This window comes from Periplaneta americana, chromosome 12 (genome assembly GCF_040183065.1).
Source record: "Periplaneta americana isolate PAMFEO1 chromosome 12, P.americana_PAMFEO1_priV1, whole genome shotgun sequence".
Lineage (NCBI taxonomy): Eukaryota > Metazoa > Arthropoda > Insecta > Blattodea > Blattidae > Periplaneta > Periplaneta americana.
Window position 1 is genome coordinate 91,764,084 of NC_091128.1, and position 19,435 is coordinate 91,783,518.

The 19,435-nt window shown below is 36.0% G+C and overlaps 1 protein-coding gene across 3 annotated transcripts in view; it reads right to left on the reverse strand.

Annotated features, from left to right (window-relative positions):
• LOC138710684 (monocarboxylate transporter 14) overlaps window positions 1-19,435 on the reverse strand; it is a 594,707-nt gene that overhangs the window by 261,164 nt on the left and 314,108 nt on the right. Inside the window, exon 1 of one of the 3 annotated variants that reach the window (XM_069841748.1) lies at window positions 3,601-3,725. The exons of the other annotated variants lie outside the window; for them this stretch is intronic. Within the exon in view, the coding sequence (XP_069697849.1) occupies window positions 3,601-3,618 (18 nt within the window). The 5' untranslated portion in view covers window positions 3,619-3,725. Of the gene's footprint in view, window positions 1-3,600; window positions 3,726-19,435 lie in introns of those variants that run through there. 3 annotated transcript variants of the gene reach the window in all.

The following is a 19,435-nucleotide window of genomic DNA, read 5'->3' on the forward strand; positions in this document are numbered from 1 at the left end:
ATTTTACACAAACGGAATTATATTATTATTATTATTTTGTTTGTATTTTACTATAAAAATCATGTTTTTTTTTATTTTAAGCTCATATTTCCAGAAATTTAAGATCATTTTGTAGGTCATTTTCCTGTGATTTTTAGGTCACGAACTTCCGAGCTCCATTTACAACATTCGATTTGTCACTATGAAAACCTCCGTCGTTTTCGATGTCTTGACTGGCCATCTTCATACTGAGTCAGCTGTTTCCGAACAAATGCGTATGCACGAAGATTTCTATTTCCTGAACAAATATGAAGGTGAAAAAAGACTTCTGTTTCCTGCACAAATGCGGAAACATTTGTTTTGCATGAAATCGTCATATTTCTGCCTCAATATTTACTTCGTGGAAGCGAGTTTCGAGGAAAACATACAGCAGATATCTGACGATTGCAAATAATACTACAAACACAGCAAAACGCCTTTTTTTAATATTTATGGACTTAACTCGTTTTGGAAGAAAGCTATTCAATTGTAATGTTTCATTTTTAATCTAATCGTAACAATATTCTCTAAAGTTCTAAACTGTCAGCGTTCAAAAACTAAGTCAATAAATAGCCGACTGCGCACCCCACGCAATCCATAACACTGTACAAGAAACAAATTTGCATGTAGCTTATAAATAGCCTAATAATAATAATAATAATAATAATAATAATAATAATAATAATAATAATGATAATAATAATAGTGCGCTATCATTTGGACTAAGTGCCCCAAGATACTGCATGTGGATACCACCACCACCACCACCACCACCACCACCACCACCACCACCACCACCACCACCACCACCACCACCACCACCACCACTGTAATTATTTGTCTATTTTGGAGCAATCTACTCAAGTGAAATCTCCAAAAGTAAGTGAAAAGTTTAATTTTGAGAGAACAAAGATATGATAGCCTGTGTAGTACGAAGACTATGTAAGTAATATAATGTGACGAAATAAAAACAAGACGGCAGACAACAAAGTCAGAATGTATAAAGCTATTATTCAACCAACCATGGCATAAATGCTGCAGAAACTCAATCTCGTAATGTATAAATCTAATTCTTAGAAACAGCATCACAGATGAGAACGTAACAAACCAAAGCTGGAAAATAAAAATTTCAGAGGTTACGAAGCAAAGAGATATAAATGATATTAAGGAGGAAAATTCCATGAAATAAATGAGTGGAATGTAAAAACAGACTCACAGACACAAAATAAGATAATATTCCGGCAAAAATAATTCCATATTTTACAAAGTTTGAAAAAGTGAAATCGTAGCAGGCCCTACAGACTGCAGACGAATTTGAACATCTCCAACAGCAACTGACAGAATGTAAGATGATGCTGTCCACCGCTATGGAGTAACGGTTAGCACGTGGAACTAGCGGGCCCGGGGTTCAGATCATGGTAGTGAAAAGTTACCTGGTTCAGGTTTTTTTATGGAGTTTTCCCTCAATCTATAAAGAGCAAATGCTTCTTTTCACTTCGTCGTAATGTCCATGTTTCTGACCAATTCAACACTCCACACAAAATACCTCATTACTCTCTTCCTTAGTTCTTTTTCCATAGGCCCGCAGAAGATGCTCCTTTTTCTATTAAAAGCTTCCTTTGTCATACCTAAGTTTAACGTTTAACCCCTCGACCGCGCCCCTTCGCCACAATTTTCAACTGCTTGTGGAGGGCTTCAACAACGCAGTAGAACAGCCACAGGGCATAAAGTTTTCTGATTCTGATTCGTGTTAATCTTGATGATTTTGACATAGTATTGCAATAATAATAAGAGTAATAATAACAATAATAATAATTCATAGGGCGATAGTCCATGAAGAGTCAAGGCCCGTCCACATGTCTCAGCAGAGGTAAATGATAACACTAACCAAAACGGGGGTGTGGTGAGCATGATGATCCTCCAACCGTTATAGCTGGTTCTGGAAAACGAATTTCGCTACCATGACCACGACTGCGGCAAAGAACTAGTGTTGCAATACATAGGAAAATAGAAAATTGTATCCTCTGAGTCTCCCATTTACCGAGCGATGCCTAGACTCCCAGGTGTGTATTACAATAGTTCTTACTACCATATAAAATAAATTAATAAAAAATAAAACTAGTCATTCATCTTCGTTTCGATGTTGATTTTGACTAAATTTGTCTATGATTTGTCTTACATTATGAACTTAAAGATTATTGACAATATTATAATTTTTGGATAGGATAATATAGCAAAACAAATATTTTCAAATTCATTCATTTAATGTGGACCTCACAATCTTGTATATGGTGCCACTATTACATTTATTACATATACAATTACTTGCGGAACGCTTTTTATTCTTAAATTCATACCTAATACTTTTATTTCATTTTTTTAGTTGGTTATTTTACGACGCTTTATCAACTATGATTATCTAGCGTCTAAATGACATGAAGGTAATAATGCCAGCGAAATGAGTCCAGGGTTGCTCTTTATATGTTGAGGAAAAATTCTGGACAAAACCTCAACCAAGTAACTTGTCCAACCAGGATTTGAACCCTGGCCGGCTAGTTCCACGGTCATACGTGCTAACCGTTAATCCACAGCGGTGACTCATGCCTAATACTTTTATTCCCTGTTATTATAAAATACGTTACAAATAACTCTCCTCTCCTGCACTTGACATATAATTTTTATGCCTAATCCTTTCTTTATTGAGGGCGGCAATGAACCTCCGGGTTCCTTAAAAGCCATTTGTAAGTAAGTAAGTAAGTAATCCTTTCTTTATGCCGTTCTTAATACTATGTCTTGCTATAATACAGTCTCTTTCAATACTCCTTTAACTATTAAATATATCTTCCTATTTCTCTCACAAATATTTTCTTTCTATTCTTCATTATTACCTAATAACTTTAATCTAGTCCACACCTGTGGAGTAACGGTCAGCGCGTCTGGCCGCGAAACCAGGTGACCCGGGTTCGAATCCCGGTCGGGGCAAGTTACCTGGTTGAGGTTTTTTCCGGGGTTTTCCCTCAACCCAATAAGAGTAAATGCTGGGTATCTTTCGGTGCTGGACCCCGGACTCATTTCACCGGCATTATCACCTTCATTTCATTCAGGCGCTAAATAACCTAGATATTGATACAGCGTCGTAAAATAACCCAATAAAATAAAAATAAAAAAAAACTTTAATCTAAATTTTCTAATCTTTTACAACGCTATTTACTCTATAATATAAAACTGTACCTTCACCGACTGATTATCGGTTTTCCAAGTACTAGCTAATCAGAGAAAACGAAGAACTAGTTAAACGCATTCTCTAAGTCTGCGAAGTTGAAAATTAAAACGGTTTGAAAACTGAACATGTTCAACATAATACTGACGCGACTTAACACGACGTAAACGAGGAAATATGGGCCAATAGGCTAAAAAGAAAAAGAACCAAGACTGAGGTTGACGATGCCTCGAGAGAACAATAATGTTTCGCACGGGTTTCTTTTCTGCAAGTTCCTCGATGTATTGAGACCCGGAAAGAATGCAAGAGAACAGTATTCAAACATTGGCTTGTAGTGTGTACAGGTAATCAGCTGTACTTACGTGCGAGCAGTACTTCATGACTGATAGGCAGAGAGGAGCGACACGTTCGAGCTGGCACCTTATCCAGGACACGGCTTCATCTGGGCGATTAGACAAAAGTGAATCGCGGTACTCATGTTAAAGTTCGCTCCCTTATCTCGTCACTAGGTAGATCACTTTCTTTCATTTTTGTACAGCAGCGACTTTGAGGACTTGCAAACAGAATGCTTAGTCACGAGGGACATTAAAAGCCAATACAGTAACTATGGTGAACGCCAAATCCTTATTTCACGTCCCTTAGTAGGCTAATTACAGTTTTGTATGGCTCTGTTATAATTTGAATGCCTTCTTCTCCTGTCACCAAAGTAATGCGTAGGGTCTGATAACTGACGCTTTTGGAACGATACATCGTAACTTTCCATCCATCTAGGGGCATCTAGATCTACCGTATTGGTCCGAATATAAGCCGCACTTTTTATTCAAATTTCAAACTCGAAAAGTTGGGGTGCGGCTTATTTGCGCGGCCGATAAATTTAAACTTGAAATGTGGCGCATGTTGCTACCGGTAATTTTATCATTTTGAAATGGAGCAACAATGCCATGCGCTCGTGTTTGAAATTGTCAGCAGTCGTATGGTATATGACGCAACAATGTACCAATCTTCATATTACAGTGATCGTACTCTTGTGTATGATAGGACAGATTAAAACAGTTTGTACATAGCTACGGGTTCAGCCATGAGCGGAAACGTAGAAAGAAAAGCTTCAACAAGCTTGGGAATTCGGCGCAGTTATGACGCTAGTTTCAAACTTGCAGTTATTCGTCATGCTAGGAGTACGTCTAATAGAGAAGCCGGCAAAAAGTGTAGTGTGGATGAGTCTAATGTGCGGCGCTGGATCGCCTCGGAGGATAAACTGAAAAATGCCAATACAACCAGAAAATCTTTTAGAGGACCCAAGGCTGGGAAATACCCTGAACTAGAACGTAGGGTCCTTTCCTTTGTACAAGACAAAAGGAAAGAAGGGATGCCTATCTCTCGACAAGTAATCCAGGTAAAATCGTTGGAAATAGCGAAGACCCTAAACATTCCACTGACAGAATTCCATGGGAGTATAGGTTGGTGCCGCAGGTTTATGCGTAGAAGTGGCCTTGTTCTCCGACGAAGCACTTCATTAGCACAGAGACTGCCAGAGGATTTTACTGAAAAACTCATCAACTTCCAGAGGCACGTCATTGAATTGCGTCAGCGCCACTCTTACCCATTACACCAGATCGGCAATGCCGACGAGACGCCTGTATTTTGGGACATGCCGAGCAATATGACAGTTGACAATAAAGGGGCGAAAAGCATATCATTGAGAACAACTGGAAATGAAAAACAAAGAATCACTGTGATGCTGGCGGTTACGGCAGATGGAGGAAAACTGCCTCCGTACGTTATTCTGAAGCGTAAAACTATGCCCAAGGAGAATTTACCTAAGGGATTAGTGATTCGTTGCCAAGAGAAAGGATGGATGACAACCGAACTAATGGTGGACTGGCTAGCTACGGTTTGGAATCGCAGACCAGGTGCGCTGCTCTGTAAGAGGGCTATGTTAGTATTGGATGCCTTTAAAGGTCACCTCACACCCGAAGTAAAGAAGAAAATTACTGCATTGAAGACAGACCTAGTCGTCATACTTGGAGGTATGACATCAAAATTGCAGGTGCTTGATGTCGTCGTGAACAAGCCTTTTAAAGACCATCTCCGAAAACAGTATTCGGATTGGCTTCTAGAAGGGGGTCATGCATTCACTCCATCTGGGAAGATCAAGAAGCCATCTGTCAGCCTTATGTGTGAGTGGATTCTCTCTTCATGGCACACGATATCACCAGATTCAATCATCAAAGGCTTCAAGAAATGCTGCGTGTCTAATGCTCTGGATGGCAGTGAGGACGACGCACTTTGGGCGGAGAGTGATGAACAAAGTGACAGTGATGAAACAAATACCGGTACCGGTAGTAGTGAAGTCAGCAGTGACATTGGAGAAGACGGTGATTAGTTGTACCGGTATTTTTGGTGATTTACCCACGTAATACCGTAATTGAAGAAAAAGTGTTTAAATAGTGTAAACAGTTTTGTAACTGTATAATGTGACAGGTAAATTTCACTGCACTCAATTTTCCTTTTTTTCTCATTCTGCACTCAATTTTTCTTTTTTTTTCTCCTTTCCCCCTAAAATTAAGGGTGCGGCTTATACTCGGGTGCGGCTTACACTCGGGCCAATACGGTACTTCTTTAGATCGAAGTAAAAATAATTAAATCAATATTATGTTCTATATTTTTAGTACTGTAATTTAGTGACATTACAATATTACATCACATTCTACTTACAGTAAGAAGTGCTTTTATCCACTTTGATTATGTAATGTGTACTTTACATCATTAATCAAAATGTTGTAAACATATTCATTACGCAACTAGTTAGGTAATGATTAAAGACTAGCATTTAAAGGGAAAATTTTTCATAAAAAAGGACAAAAACAGGGCAGTTTTAGCCAGAAAAAACACTATATTACTCCCAAAAACACACTTAGCACATTCATGGATATACATGGCACATACAATCTTACATTTCTCTCTTCACAACATAACGAAAGTGTTGTATTTTATTTTATTTTATTGGGTTATTTTACGACGCTGTATCAACATCTCATTGTCATGTTATTTAGCGTCAGAATGAAATGAAAGTGATAATGCCGGTGAAATGAATCCAGGATCCATCACCCAAAATTACCCAGCATTTGCTCTATTGAGTTGAGGAAAAACCCCGGAAGAAACGTCAACCAGGTAACTTGCCCCGACCGGGATCCGAACCCGGGCCACCTGGTTTCGCGGCCAGACGCGCTGACCGTTACTCCACAGGTGTGGACGAAAGTGTTGTATTTGATATAGTCAAAAAAGGACTTCAAAAAGGACTTTATTACTCCTTCAAAAGGGTACTATTTTAATGAAAACACACTTCAGGACATTCATGGATACATATAGCACACACAAGGTTATATTTCTGCAGTGTTTGGGAAAAGTGGATAAGTCAGTTTCCACAAACATTTTTTAATAATTTATTGACAACTTACGGAACATCTGCTCGCCTGGGAAAAGAAACATAAGTATTTCTCCCATTACAATAATTCATAAACCAGTGTGAAGACAGTTTTTTTCCTTCTCCTGTAAAATTAACATTTTTGACTTGTGCCACTTTTCCCGAGCACTACAGATTTATCGCTTCACAACATAAGGAAAGTGTTGTATTTGATCACATTCAACATTCCAATATGTTTCAATATGATTCTGCCTCTTTGAATGCAGATTGTCTTTATAAACAGAAAATGTCCGCTCAACATCAACTGAACCAGAGGTAATATTTTCTTTTTATCCTGAACTCTAAATCAGCACACTTTATTAGTCTTTCAATGTCTGGAGTCAGAAGAAGAACGATATTTATTTTCGCTTGCTAAGTTATAGGTCTATCGGAAAAAATATAGGACAATTATCTAAATGTTTGCGATATTATGTTTAAAAAAGGACCAAAATAAGAGATGTTTTAAAAAGGGGGGGAAAAGGGAATATGGACTGAAAAAAGGAAAGTCAAAAGCACATAATTTGGTCGGTGGAAGATAGTTTTGAACATCGTGATTAATTATTTCATGTTTCGTATTGAAATAAAAAGAAAAGGATCCCCTTTAAAATCCGGTCTCTATTTAATGATATTTCTATTACGCAACTAGTGATACTGCAATTACCTAACTGGTTACGTAATGTGAACCACACATTAAATTAAAATGGAATTGATTTTATTTATTAAAAACATACAATAATTTGTTATGTTGATTCTTTGCATTTGAAGATGCTACAGAAGACTGAATAGTCGAAATATTGATACGTTATATTGTATTAATAAAATCCATACATAAAAATCGAAATAATTTTGAATTGTATTCTCATAGTTATGAAACAAAAGGTATGAATTCTTTAAGATTGTTTGAACCAAAATGCAACACTGTTACAGTATTTAATCATAGTAGTAATTTAGGCCCAAGAATATATAACAAATTTATATTTAAATATCCTAATCTTGTCGATTCTAATAGTTCTAGTATTAAATTTAAAAAGTTATGTATGGATTTTATAAAAATTGAAAAATTGTAAATTTAAATTTATATAATATAATTGCAAATTGTATTGTATAATTATTAATTATAATCGTATTGTATAATTATTAATTATAATTGTATTGTATAATTATTAATTTCAATGCAGGAATCCGCCCCTGAGCACGAGTTCTACTCTTTCAGGGGCGAGCTAAGGTTTCCCTGTCTATTTTATAATTTATGTTACAATTATTAGCAAAATAATAAATAAATGAATAAATAAATACATAAATTTTTCTTGGAACACCATCTTCAAATTTTTTATATTCCACTTCATATCTTACGTCGGATTTTGATAGCACTAAACATTCAATTGCAGAATTTGCACCATTTTCAATATCTGAATCCTAGTTTGAACTCATTTTAATACTGTCCATTTATTTCCCTTATTATTGCTATTCTTTTGTTATAAGCAAAACCTATCGTGTTCAAAACGAATAAAACAAACATAAATGAATCGCCTCTCGCACGGAATTAATATTAATATAATCGCCTCTCCACTAAATACTTATTCAAAACTAATAAAAATAATACAATTATTCTCATTAAAAAAGTAATTGTTTATCAAAGTGGATAAAACGTTGTACGATATACTTATCGTAATTTTATATTACAATATTCGACTGGGTATCAAACTCGTGTTTTAATATGAAACGATACTCATATAGGGTAAAGGTTGGTAGTATTGTGATACTAATAATCAGGGAGAGGATTTATATGTAAATACATATTTACTTATAAAGCTAATATAATTTATATTTTGCATTATCTTTATGTTTCACAATGTGTAGGGTTGAAAAATCCTACTTTTATTTTCCATATTTTTCCATATTTTAGAGTTTAGTACATATTTTCGTTAATTTCCATATATTTTCCATATTTCATATAAAACAGTCCATATTATATTAGGTTTAACAATAAAACAAAACAAAATTCCATTAACTTTTAAAAATACATTTCAACAATAGAGATTTAAACACATGTTCAGTAATCCCTTTAACATCAGAGTTATTTGAAAATTAGCAGTCCTATCAACAATGGGAAAGTAAGTTACAAAACTGTATTAATTTAATTTAAAATTTTTAACAGACTTCAGTTGTGCAGCTCAACAGTTAAATGCCAGTCAGAGTACACATAGGTTCAGTTTTGTAAATCATACTATAAAGACGGTAAATATGCCAAAAGTACGTCATTCAGTCAATTTAAAATCAAAACTAACAAGTTACATTTCAGAATTTAAAGAAGATGGTTTATCAACTGACAATAAAATATTATTTTGTAATTTGTGTCAGTGTGCAGTATCATCTACACAAAAGTTCCTGGTGCAACAACACATTACAACTAGTAAACATCAGGCCAACAAACAACTAAATTCCAAGCAGAGACAATTGTTTTTAACACAACCAACAACATCGAATGTAAGATCTGAGTTTAACATCGACCTGTGCCGTTCTCTCATCTCTGCTGATATTCCTCTCTACAAACTAAAGAATAAGGTCTTCAGGGAATTCCTTGAAAAATATACTCAACATACAATCCCGGATGAGTCAACACTTAGGAAGACGTATGCTCCATCCATCTACGATGAGACAATACAGAAGATAAGAGATGAAATTAAAGATAGTTCAATTTGGGTTTCCATTGATGAGACTCCCGACAAAGAAGGTAGACTTGTTGGTAATGTAGTTATCGGTTTGTTAAGTGAACAATATTCTGAACGAATTCTTTTACATTGTGATGTTCTAGAAAAGTGCAATAACAAAACTATAGTTAAACTGTTCAACGAAGCTATGGGTATCCTGTGGCCAAAGGGTATTATGTACGATAATGTGTTATTCTTTATTAGCGATGCTGCCCCTTATATGGTCAAAGCTGGACAAGCATTATCTGTTGTATATCCTAAATTGACTCATTTTACTTGTGTGGCGCATGCATTTCATCGTGTGGCAGAAGTGGTCAGAGACAATTTCCCTAAAGTAGATTTGTTGATTTCATCAGTGAAAAAAGTATTTCTCAAAGCTCCCAGTAGAGTTAACGTGTTGAAAGAAATGTACCCTGAAATTCCATTGCCACCAAAGCCAATTTTAACTAGATGGGGTACATGGCTAGAAGCAGTTGAATATTATGCCGAACATATAGACTCTATTAACAATGTTCTCCTTGCATTGGACTCTGAAGATGCAGTCTCAATTGATACTGCGAAAACAGTTACCTGTGACATAAGTGTGAAGAATGACTTAGCTCACATTCAGCATACTTTTTCATGCATCATAAAAACGCTCAAAAGTCTCCAAAATAGGCACCTTTCACTATCTGAAAGTTTTGAAATTATAAATAGTACTGTGGAACAACTGAATCGTGGTAGAGGTAAAGTTGCAGATGCAGTAAGAGCTAAGGTGGACACTGTACTTTCAAAAAACCCTGGATATGAAGAACTACAAAAGGTTGTTGCTGTGATGAGTGGTGAATCAACAGTGAAGATTAACTTGGACTTATCCCCAGCAGACATTGTGAAATTGAATTATGTACCAGTTACTTCTTGTGACGTCGAACGCTCTTTTAGTCAGTATAAATCTATCCTCAGAGACAATAGAAGAAGATTCACTTTTCAGCACTTGAAAGAAATGTTTGTAACCTATTGTTATGGTAACAGACAATAAAAATTGTGTTTTGTTGAAACTACATTGGAAGATAAGGTACGTCCATTATATTTTTTGTTTAGTTTGATTAAAATGTACCAATATTTAACGTACATAGTCATTTTTTTATAATTTTAAGTCCATATTTAATTCCATATTTTGGTAAAAATCCATATTTAATTCCATATTTTGGTAAAAATAACTACATATATATTTACATATTTCATATATTTTTAGTCCATATAAATCCGTTCCCTGCTAATAATATTATGATAGTTCTTTTTGAGAATTTTCTTAAAATTTTACTGAGCGAGAGGAAGATAGGTTTTTTTGTGTCAACGTATTAAGGGAATGTTCGTGGACAAGTTTCTGCACAAAACCGGCCCTTCTCTCGCTCAGTAAAATTGTAAAAAAATTCCCAAAAAGTACTATCATGATATTATTAGTATCACAATATTACCAACCTTTACCCTGATAAATAACTATTCTTTACCAATTTCGCAAGGAAGGGGAAAACGAACATTCTTTGTGAACGTAACAAACGTCTACTATCGATATAAATAATTGAACAAATCCAAGAGATCATTCATGAGAGATTTTTTAAACTTAAATCTTTAGGGGGTGGGGAGAATGACGGGAGATTTGAGGAAATGCCTTTGATTGTATATAAATTTTTTAACAAAAATTAGGATAATGGAACTAGGATAAATAAATTTAAGTTTGTTTAAGGAATGAAATGAAATAAGGTATGAATAACAGTAAATTGTGAGCGACTGTACTATCATGAGGGGAAGCGTGCTGATGGGCACTCGCAAGGGCTCGCGTGAGTCTTTTGTTAAATATTTACATTTGTTCCGAGCCCTTTGTTAAAGTAGCTGGCGAGGAAAAATAAAATACATTCACTTTTCTAATTCAACTATCTTCTATTCTACATTCTCCTAAAGCAATCGATTGAAAATATAAGAAACTACCAACTTTTGCAATGCTTGTTCAAGATTTTTCATAATAAATTATTACGACTTCTGAAATGTCTTGTAGGATAACTAGAAAGTTAGAATTTATAAAACAGTTATATTACCGGTTCTTCTGTATGGCTGTGAAACTTGGACTCTCACTCTGAGAGAGGAACATAGGTTAAGGGTGTTTGAGAATAAGGTGCTTAGGAAAATATTTGGAGCTAAGCGGGATGAAGTTACAGGAGAATGGAGAAAGTTACACAACACAGAACTGCATGTATTGTATTGTTCACCTGACATAATTAGGAACATTAAATCCAGACGTTTGAGATGGGCAGGGCATGTAGCACGTATGGGCAAATCCAGAAATGCATATAGAGTGTTAGTTGGGAGACCGGAGGGAAAAAGACCTTTAGGGAGGCCGAGACGTAGATGGGAGGATAATATTAAAATGGATTTGAGGGAGGTGGGGTATGATGAGAAAGACTGGATTAATCTTGCACAGGATAGGGACCGCTGGCGGGCTTATGTGAGGGCGGCAATGAACCTTCGGGTTCCTTAAAAGCCATTTGTAAGTAAGTAAGGATAACTTAATAGGAACGAACAATGCCCCCCTGCAATTAACTATAGCCAAAGACAAAAGAATCGCGAATTCTATTACATTAGCAGCATGGAAGCTGAAAGAGGATTTAATGACATTGCCACTTGTGAAAGAGCTAAGCTTACAGTATTCAACTTGTCCAGTTTAATGATTATTAAAATTATCATACTTATAAAAGAAATGGAACTTGATCGATTTTTGCACCAAAGTCTTCTATTCTCTCAAGGTAAACATATTGTGCACCCCTAACAACGAGTGGAATCACAAACATCTCTTGACTGCTTGCGACGCGCTTTATGTCCATGAGTACAGGGATGGTTTGAAGGTCATTCGCATGCTACCTTTTGGCACAGCTGCTAGTTCACGTCCTTGAAATGATTCGAATCACTTGTAGCTCTGAAGCTGCATGCCCACAGCTGACTGTTATTTACTTAGCACTAGACTTCAGTTACGTTTCTTTGGGACCGGTACTATCACGCCACCTTGTTTTCACACATAATTATCGCTCCGTAGCGAAGAGATCTCATTATCAGCAGATTATGAAAATCATGCAGGACAAATACGCATCGAGATGGAAGGCGTGTCAAGACGACAGCATATTATGATCATATAACCACGTTGACATTGAACGCCGCGACCCGTTGAATAACAGCCAAATGCTAAATGTTGATTTATTATGTCTCGAATCTGGTTCATATTATTTTACGTCCCAGCAGAGTGAACATAGCTCTCGAATTTCTTGCTCCGGGATACGGTCAACACCGTCATCATCACCATGATTACTAGTATCTCCATTACCGTGAGAGATGTCATTATCTTTACTGTCATCGTCATTATCATCGTCGCATTATCGTCTACTGTACATAGTTAATATTGCCATCTCCATTATTGTCATTCCTACCATTATAGTCACGGATATAATTATTATTGATACAACAGTCTTTAGTAGACCACGGAATTTCATGCAATTCCATATTTTTATTGATTTGGCATATTGAAAAAATACAAGTGGGTCTTTGCCGATCATGATTTTTATGTTCGAGTGAAGACAACTTTATTTTGCACAAATGCATATTTCAAGAGTTATTTTTTATTGGGTTATTTTACGACGCTGTATCAACATCTAGGTTATTTAGCGTCTGAATGATATGAAGGTGATAATGCCGGTGAAATGAGTCCGGGGTCCAGCACCGAAAGTTACCCAGCATTTGCTCGTATTGGGTTGAGGGAAAACCCCGGAAAAAACCTCAACCAGGTAACTTGTCCCAACCGGGATTCGAACCCGGGCCACCTGATTTCGCAGCCAGACGCACTGACCGTTACTCCACAGGTGCGGACTTCAAGAGTTATCCCCTTTAAATGTACATAATGTATGTTTTTATTTTGCATATTTAAATGCATACACGAGGGTCATTTACTAAGCCATGGCAACTATTTTTTTACAGACAAATGTTTTGTTACACAAAATTTCATAATACACACATGAAAACACACAATGTACTTTACCAATAATGTTTCTTACAATGGTTACTCAAGACGTATTGTAGACAATGGAGAAGAGTGAAAATAATAAAAGTTCATCTACCGTAATAATGTTGAGCATAATAATCTGCACGCATATTAACACATTAAGAACCTTCGAAGTAATCACCAAGGCAATCAACCGCTCATTGCCAACGATGAGGAGGCGACGAATACCATCAGCTGCTCCATTGTCCAGTCTGGTAATCTCGCGTTGAACTGCATTAGCGATGTCTTCTTATGTAGGGAAGCATCTCCCACGCAATGGAGCTTTCAACTTCGGTATCAAATCGAAATAGCATGGTGACAGATCAGGCGAGTGGGAGGGATGGTCTAGTACTTCACCTCTCCAGCGCCGTAAACCGGTCTCAACAATATCTGCTATATTGACTGTTGCATTATCGTGAAGGATGATTGCATTGTTCAACAACTCGGGACGTTTCTGTATGGGAGAGCATGATCTCCAACAGCTTCTACGAGTTGTGCGTGACATTTCATCGCGTTTTGACCGCGAAGCACTGCTTGTTATTCTAGTTGACTGACATCCATACTTGACAACGGTTGAAAACCAACTGACTTTCGAGCAGCCCTTCCTCTTCCGTCCTTGAATATTTACACCATCTAGCGCAGGGTTGGGCAGAATTATGCACTCTGTGCTTGCACGGTGTACTACGAGAGAAGTGTGCTTATGGGGTGCACGAAAACCGGTTTATTCAAGTTGCGGTACGTACTGTATGTTTCAAAAGAAAATGTTATTCTACCAAACTAAGTAAGAACACAAAGTAATAAAACACTTCTTTAAACACAAAACAAAACATGTCTGTTGCACATTAATTCATATTACTCAATTTCTCAAGATTTGGAGAAACTGTATTAGCACAAGTTATGCGAAGAACTGCCGTTAAAAGCCCATCATTTTTCGTTTGAGATTTGTTTATTTTCGTAATAGAAAACAACTGTTCACATCTATAAGTGGAACCAAATAAACACAAAATTTTCTCACACAGCTTATGCAGATCGGAAAAGCGTCCTCTTGGGAATCCGTCATAAAACTGCATAAGACTCGACCTTGAATCATATTTCGCTCGCATCTCTCGATCACATCTCAGGTCAATCAATTCACACTATAATGAAGGGGGGACGTTATCAATAAACAGTTGGAATCAGAACATGTAGCAAAAATACGCAAATCCATTTCCAGGCAATCTAAATCGTGGAACCTTGATGTAAAATCCTCTAATAGACCGGATAGAATACATGCGTACATTTCGAAATTTTCATTGTTCAAAATTCTATGCGCTTAGATAAGGATGGGAAATGATATATTTCGCCCTTTTGCATTTGACATATCCAGAACAGCATTTTCTCATTAAAAGCCGCAATTCTATCATCAAATTGTGTATTAAGAATTTCTTTTCCCTGAAGTCCTAAATTTAACTCATTTAAAAGCTGTGTAAGATCTGTTATAGCTGCTGGCACACTATAGCGCGCTGCAGCGCTCGCACTTGGAATTCCCCGTGCGCACGGAGGGCAAATGCACTCAAACGCCCATCGCTGATCTAGCGGCATCAACAGGCTAAGTATCATACGTCCCAACGTCATTGCCGAATATCGAAAAATGTGGATCAGGGTCTGGAATTCTGTGGAAAAAAATAGTTGCCATGAGTTAGTAACTGACTCTAGTATTAACGGCTTTTCTTGTTTTCCCCGATTTATTACATACTTTCGAAATTTCTTTGTGATAAAAATAGGAATTTATTTCCAAGAAATATAAAAAATACGTGAAAAATAAAACCAATAATTAGATAATTATTGAACTGATGAATGACATTGATGCGACGACAGTGGATACTTCTTCCTAGTGTATAAGTTAGGTCGTTTTCCACTTTAACATAGGCTTAGGCAACTGCGACAATAATAGTACATTATGCAACGAGCCTATAATGGTAGTAACTAAGACGCGAGTATGTTTATGAAACGAGCGCAAGCGAGTTTCATAATTTTCATACGAGCGTCTTAATTACCATTATAGGCAAGTTTCATACGACTTTTTATGCTCGACCATATTTCTAACTTGAAATTATTCATAAGTATTCATGTTATTTATGTGAGTGAGGAACGTAACTGACCTTGTGCAATAGCCTATCTCATAAATTGTGAGATGTGCGCAGACGCGAAAGTATTGATTTTTTCCGAGAAACAAAGTCGACGACCTTGATATAATCTAGAGAGTAAAATGAACATTAATCTTGATATAACATTGAAATTGATTTAGACATTGAAAAACGAGATGACAAATTGAATTTATTTGAATATTACTTACAATTAACGCTAATTATTATAGTAACAGAACATAATCTTCTGCGACAGTATTGGATTTCCAGCCTCCGTGACGTTTCGCTAGTTGTCTTTCGATTGCATATCCGAGAATAATCGATACCTGCGCTTTCATATTGCTACAATGGGGTATTCTGATTGGTTGAAGAACTGAACTTTAATGAATAGGTGTACTTTAATAAGGTCCATTAAAGCGTTGCTACCAGGTGTATAATTACTACTTTTCGGCATGGTCGAGCATAAATGCATCTATTGTTGAGGTCATGAAATTGCTGCAACAACAATGCTCCTAGTACGCTCTGATTTCATAGAAACAAAATTGAATGTATTTTAAAATATGAGACACTGAAGTCTCGTGGTATGTAAATTATCATTTAAACAAGTTTTACTGCACAACCAAGCTTACAAATATGCACCAGTCACACCATGTGATGTCGAGGGGTCGTTCTGCGCATTTGAACTATTTTGACAGTTAAGAGGAGAAATTTCATACTAGAGAACCTGGAGAAATCATAGGTTGTTTATTGCTGTAAAAATTACGTGAATGGAAAAAAGGTAAAAAGGAGCTGGAAAGTTACAAAGTTAAAAATGTACCAATTCAAATATGCGTGTAAAATGAATAATTTATACATTTATAGGAAAAGAGATTTAATAAAAATGATTACGGTTACATGACAATATTATTATTGCTTTAAATTATTATTTTCATTTATATCATATTAAAAAACCAAATAAACCTCTAAAGTGTATTTTTTACTGCATATATTTAAATTTTTAGCGCATATTGCAACAATTTTTACTGCATAGTTGCATGCATATTTTCAGATTTTTTAGTGCATAAAGGTCTAGTAATCAGTCATTAACTCATCACTAATATGTTCATTGGCATTATTGTTATTATTATCGTCATTATTGCAATCGTCACTTTAATCAACGTCTTCTTTAGTCCTTTTACCTTCAACGTCCTTAACATCGAAGACGTCATTATCGTCCTTGTCGACATTCACATCATTATCGCACTTCTTATCTTTGACATTAGTCAGCATCCTTATCGTCGGCATCATTGATATCATAATTGTCCTTATCATCGGCATTATTGATGTTATTATCATCCTTATCGTCGACATCACTGATGCCATTATTGTCCTTATCATCGACATTGATGTTGTTATCCTTATCGTCGACATCACTAATGTCATTATTGTACTTATCATCGACATTATTGACGTCATCATCCTCATCATTGACATCACTGATGCCATTATTGTCCTTATCATCGACATTATTGACGTTATCATCATCCTTATCGTCGACATAACTGATGTCATTCTTGTCCCTATCATCGACATTATTGACGTTATTATCATCCTTATCGTCGACATCATTAATGTCATTATCGTCCTCATCATCGATATTACTGATGTCATTGTGGTCCTTATAACTGATATCGTTAACGCCCCTTAACATCAAAGTCATCATTATCGTTGTCATAGACACTACTGATGTTATTATCGTCCTTATCACCAAAATTAACGTCAATATCATTATCGTCCTCACCATTATTCACCTCATTACCGCATTTATCATAGACATTACTGGTGTCATTATGATCATTTTAACTGACATTATCGTTAACGTCCTATAAAGTCAAAGACATCATTATCGTTGTCATGGACATTATTGATGTCATTATCGTCCTTATAATTAAAATTATCGTCGATGTCATTATCTTCCTTATCATTATAGCATTTACCATCGACATTACTGAGCCATTATTGTCCTTATCACTAACATAGTCAGCGACCTTAACGTCAAAGATGTCATTATCTTCTTTATTATGGGCACTATCGTTGACGTCCTTAATGCCAAAGAAGGCATTATAGTCCTTATTGATGTAATTATTCTTTATTATCGACATTATTGTTAATGTTCTTTACTACAAAGACGCTATTATCTTTATTATCGGCGTTATTAGTGTTATTATCGTAGGCATCAACGACATTATTGTTGTTGTTGTTCAGTTAACAGTCTCAATGCAGGTTTGAGCCTCATAAGAGACATCAATAAGACATCACTCGAGTTAACTAAACCAGGAGATAGGGGTATCGTGGCCAGTTATTTTCCTCCTGCATTGCATACATCGCTGACTAGTATATTACACTAATCAGACTTCATTATTGACGTTAATATCGACAGTCAACGTCCTTAACGTCTAACACGTTATTATAGTCCTTATGATTGCCATTAGTGACGTCATCATCGTCCTTATCACTAACATTATTCTTAAGGTCAAGTACATCAATATCGTTCTAACCATCGACATTATTGACATCGTATCGTCCTTATCGGTATTACTGACATCTTATTATCCTCATTATCGACATTAATGACATCTTATCGCCCTTCTCATCGACATTATTGACATCTTATTATTCTTATTATCGATATTATTTATATCTTACTGTCCTTATCGGCATTACTGACATCTTATTGTCCTTATTATCGATATTATTCATATCTTATTGTCCTTATTATCGATATTATTCATATCTTATTGTTCTTATCGGCATGATTGACATCTTATTGTCCTTATTATCGATATTATTTACATCTTACTTTCCTTATCGGCATTATTGACATCTTATTGTCCTTATTATCGATATTATTCACACCTTATTGTCCTTATCGGCATTATTGACATCTTATTATCCTCATTAGCGACATTAATGACATCTTATTGCCCTTCTCATCGACATTATTGACATTTTACTGTCCTCATTATCGATACTATTGACATCTTATTGGCCTTATCATCGATATTATTCACATCTTATCGTCCTTGCCGACATTATTGACGTCATTATTGTCCTTATCGACACTAATGGCATTTACCCTGTCAACATTATTGACGTCATTGTCGTCCTTGCTAATATTATTTGACGGCATTATCAATGAGAACTACAACGAGAGTGGTGGATAGTTTCTGAAAGAGGTGCCGAAAAGATGTGGACAACGGATGGCAGTTCAACATCTCCTTTAACTGCTTTTATTCCATATATTGTTAAGGGAACTGTGTATGCATAGTTGCTTCACCGCCACTCTACGAAATACGCCTGCGGCTACGAGCACCACGATCAGCGATAGCAAAAAACGCCTCGCGCTGGTTAGTACTACAATGGCTCACCTTGCAGTTTCAATAATTCCATCATGAATACTATGTACTGAAATAATGAAGGTCGACTAAGATGAGTTATAATAAAACCTTACTGTCTGCAAATGCACTTATAATTTTCCTGATTCTTATTGTGCATTTTGGGAAAAATTAACGATAATTATTACAGAACAGAATGAGTTCCTGATTTTATTTAATGATGCAATTTCGTAAGGAAACTATCAACGGTTCTCAAATGAGACAGTAGAAAGAATCATTGAACTCTCCTGATAAATCTCCATGCTATTAGTCTTCTTGCTTTTGTAATACATAATCCCTTTAGCGGTTGCATCGTACTGATAACGTGTATAAATACCTAGTAATCCATCAAGTTTGTTCTTCACCCTGACTACCCAGACAAATGCAATACGTTCCCACAAACAAGTATGTATTAATGCTG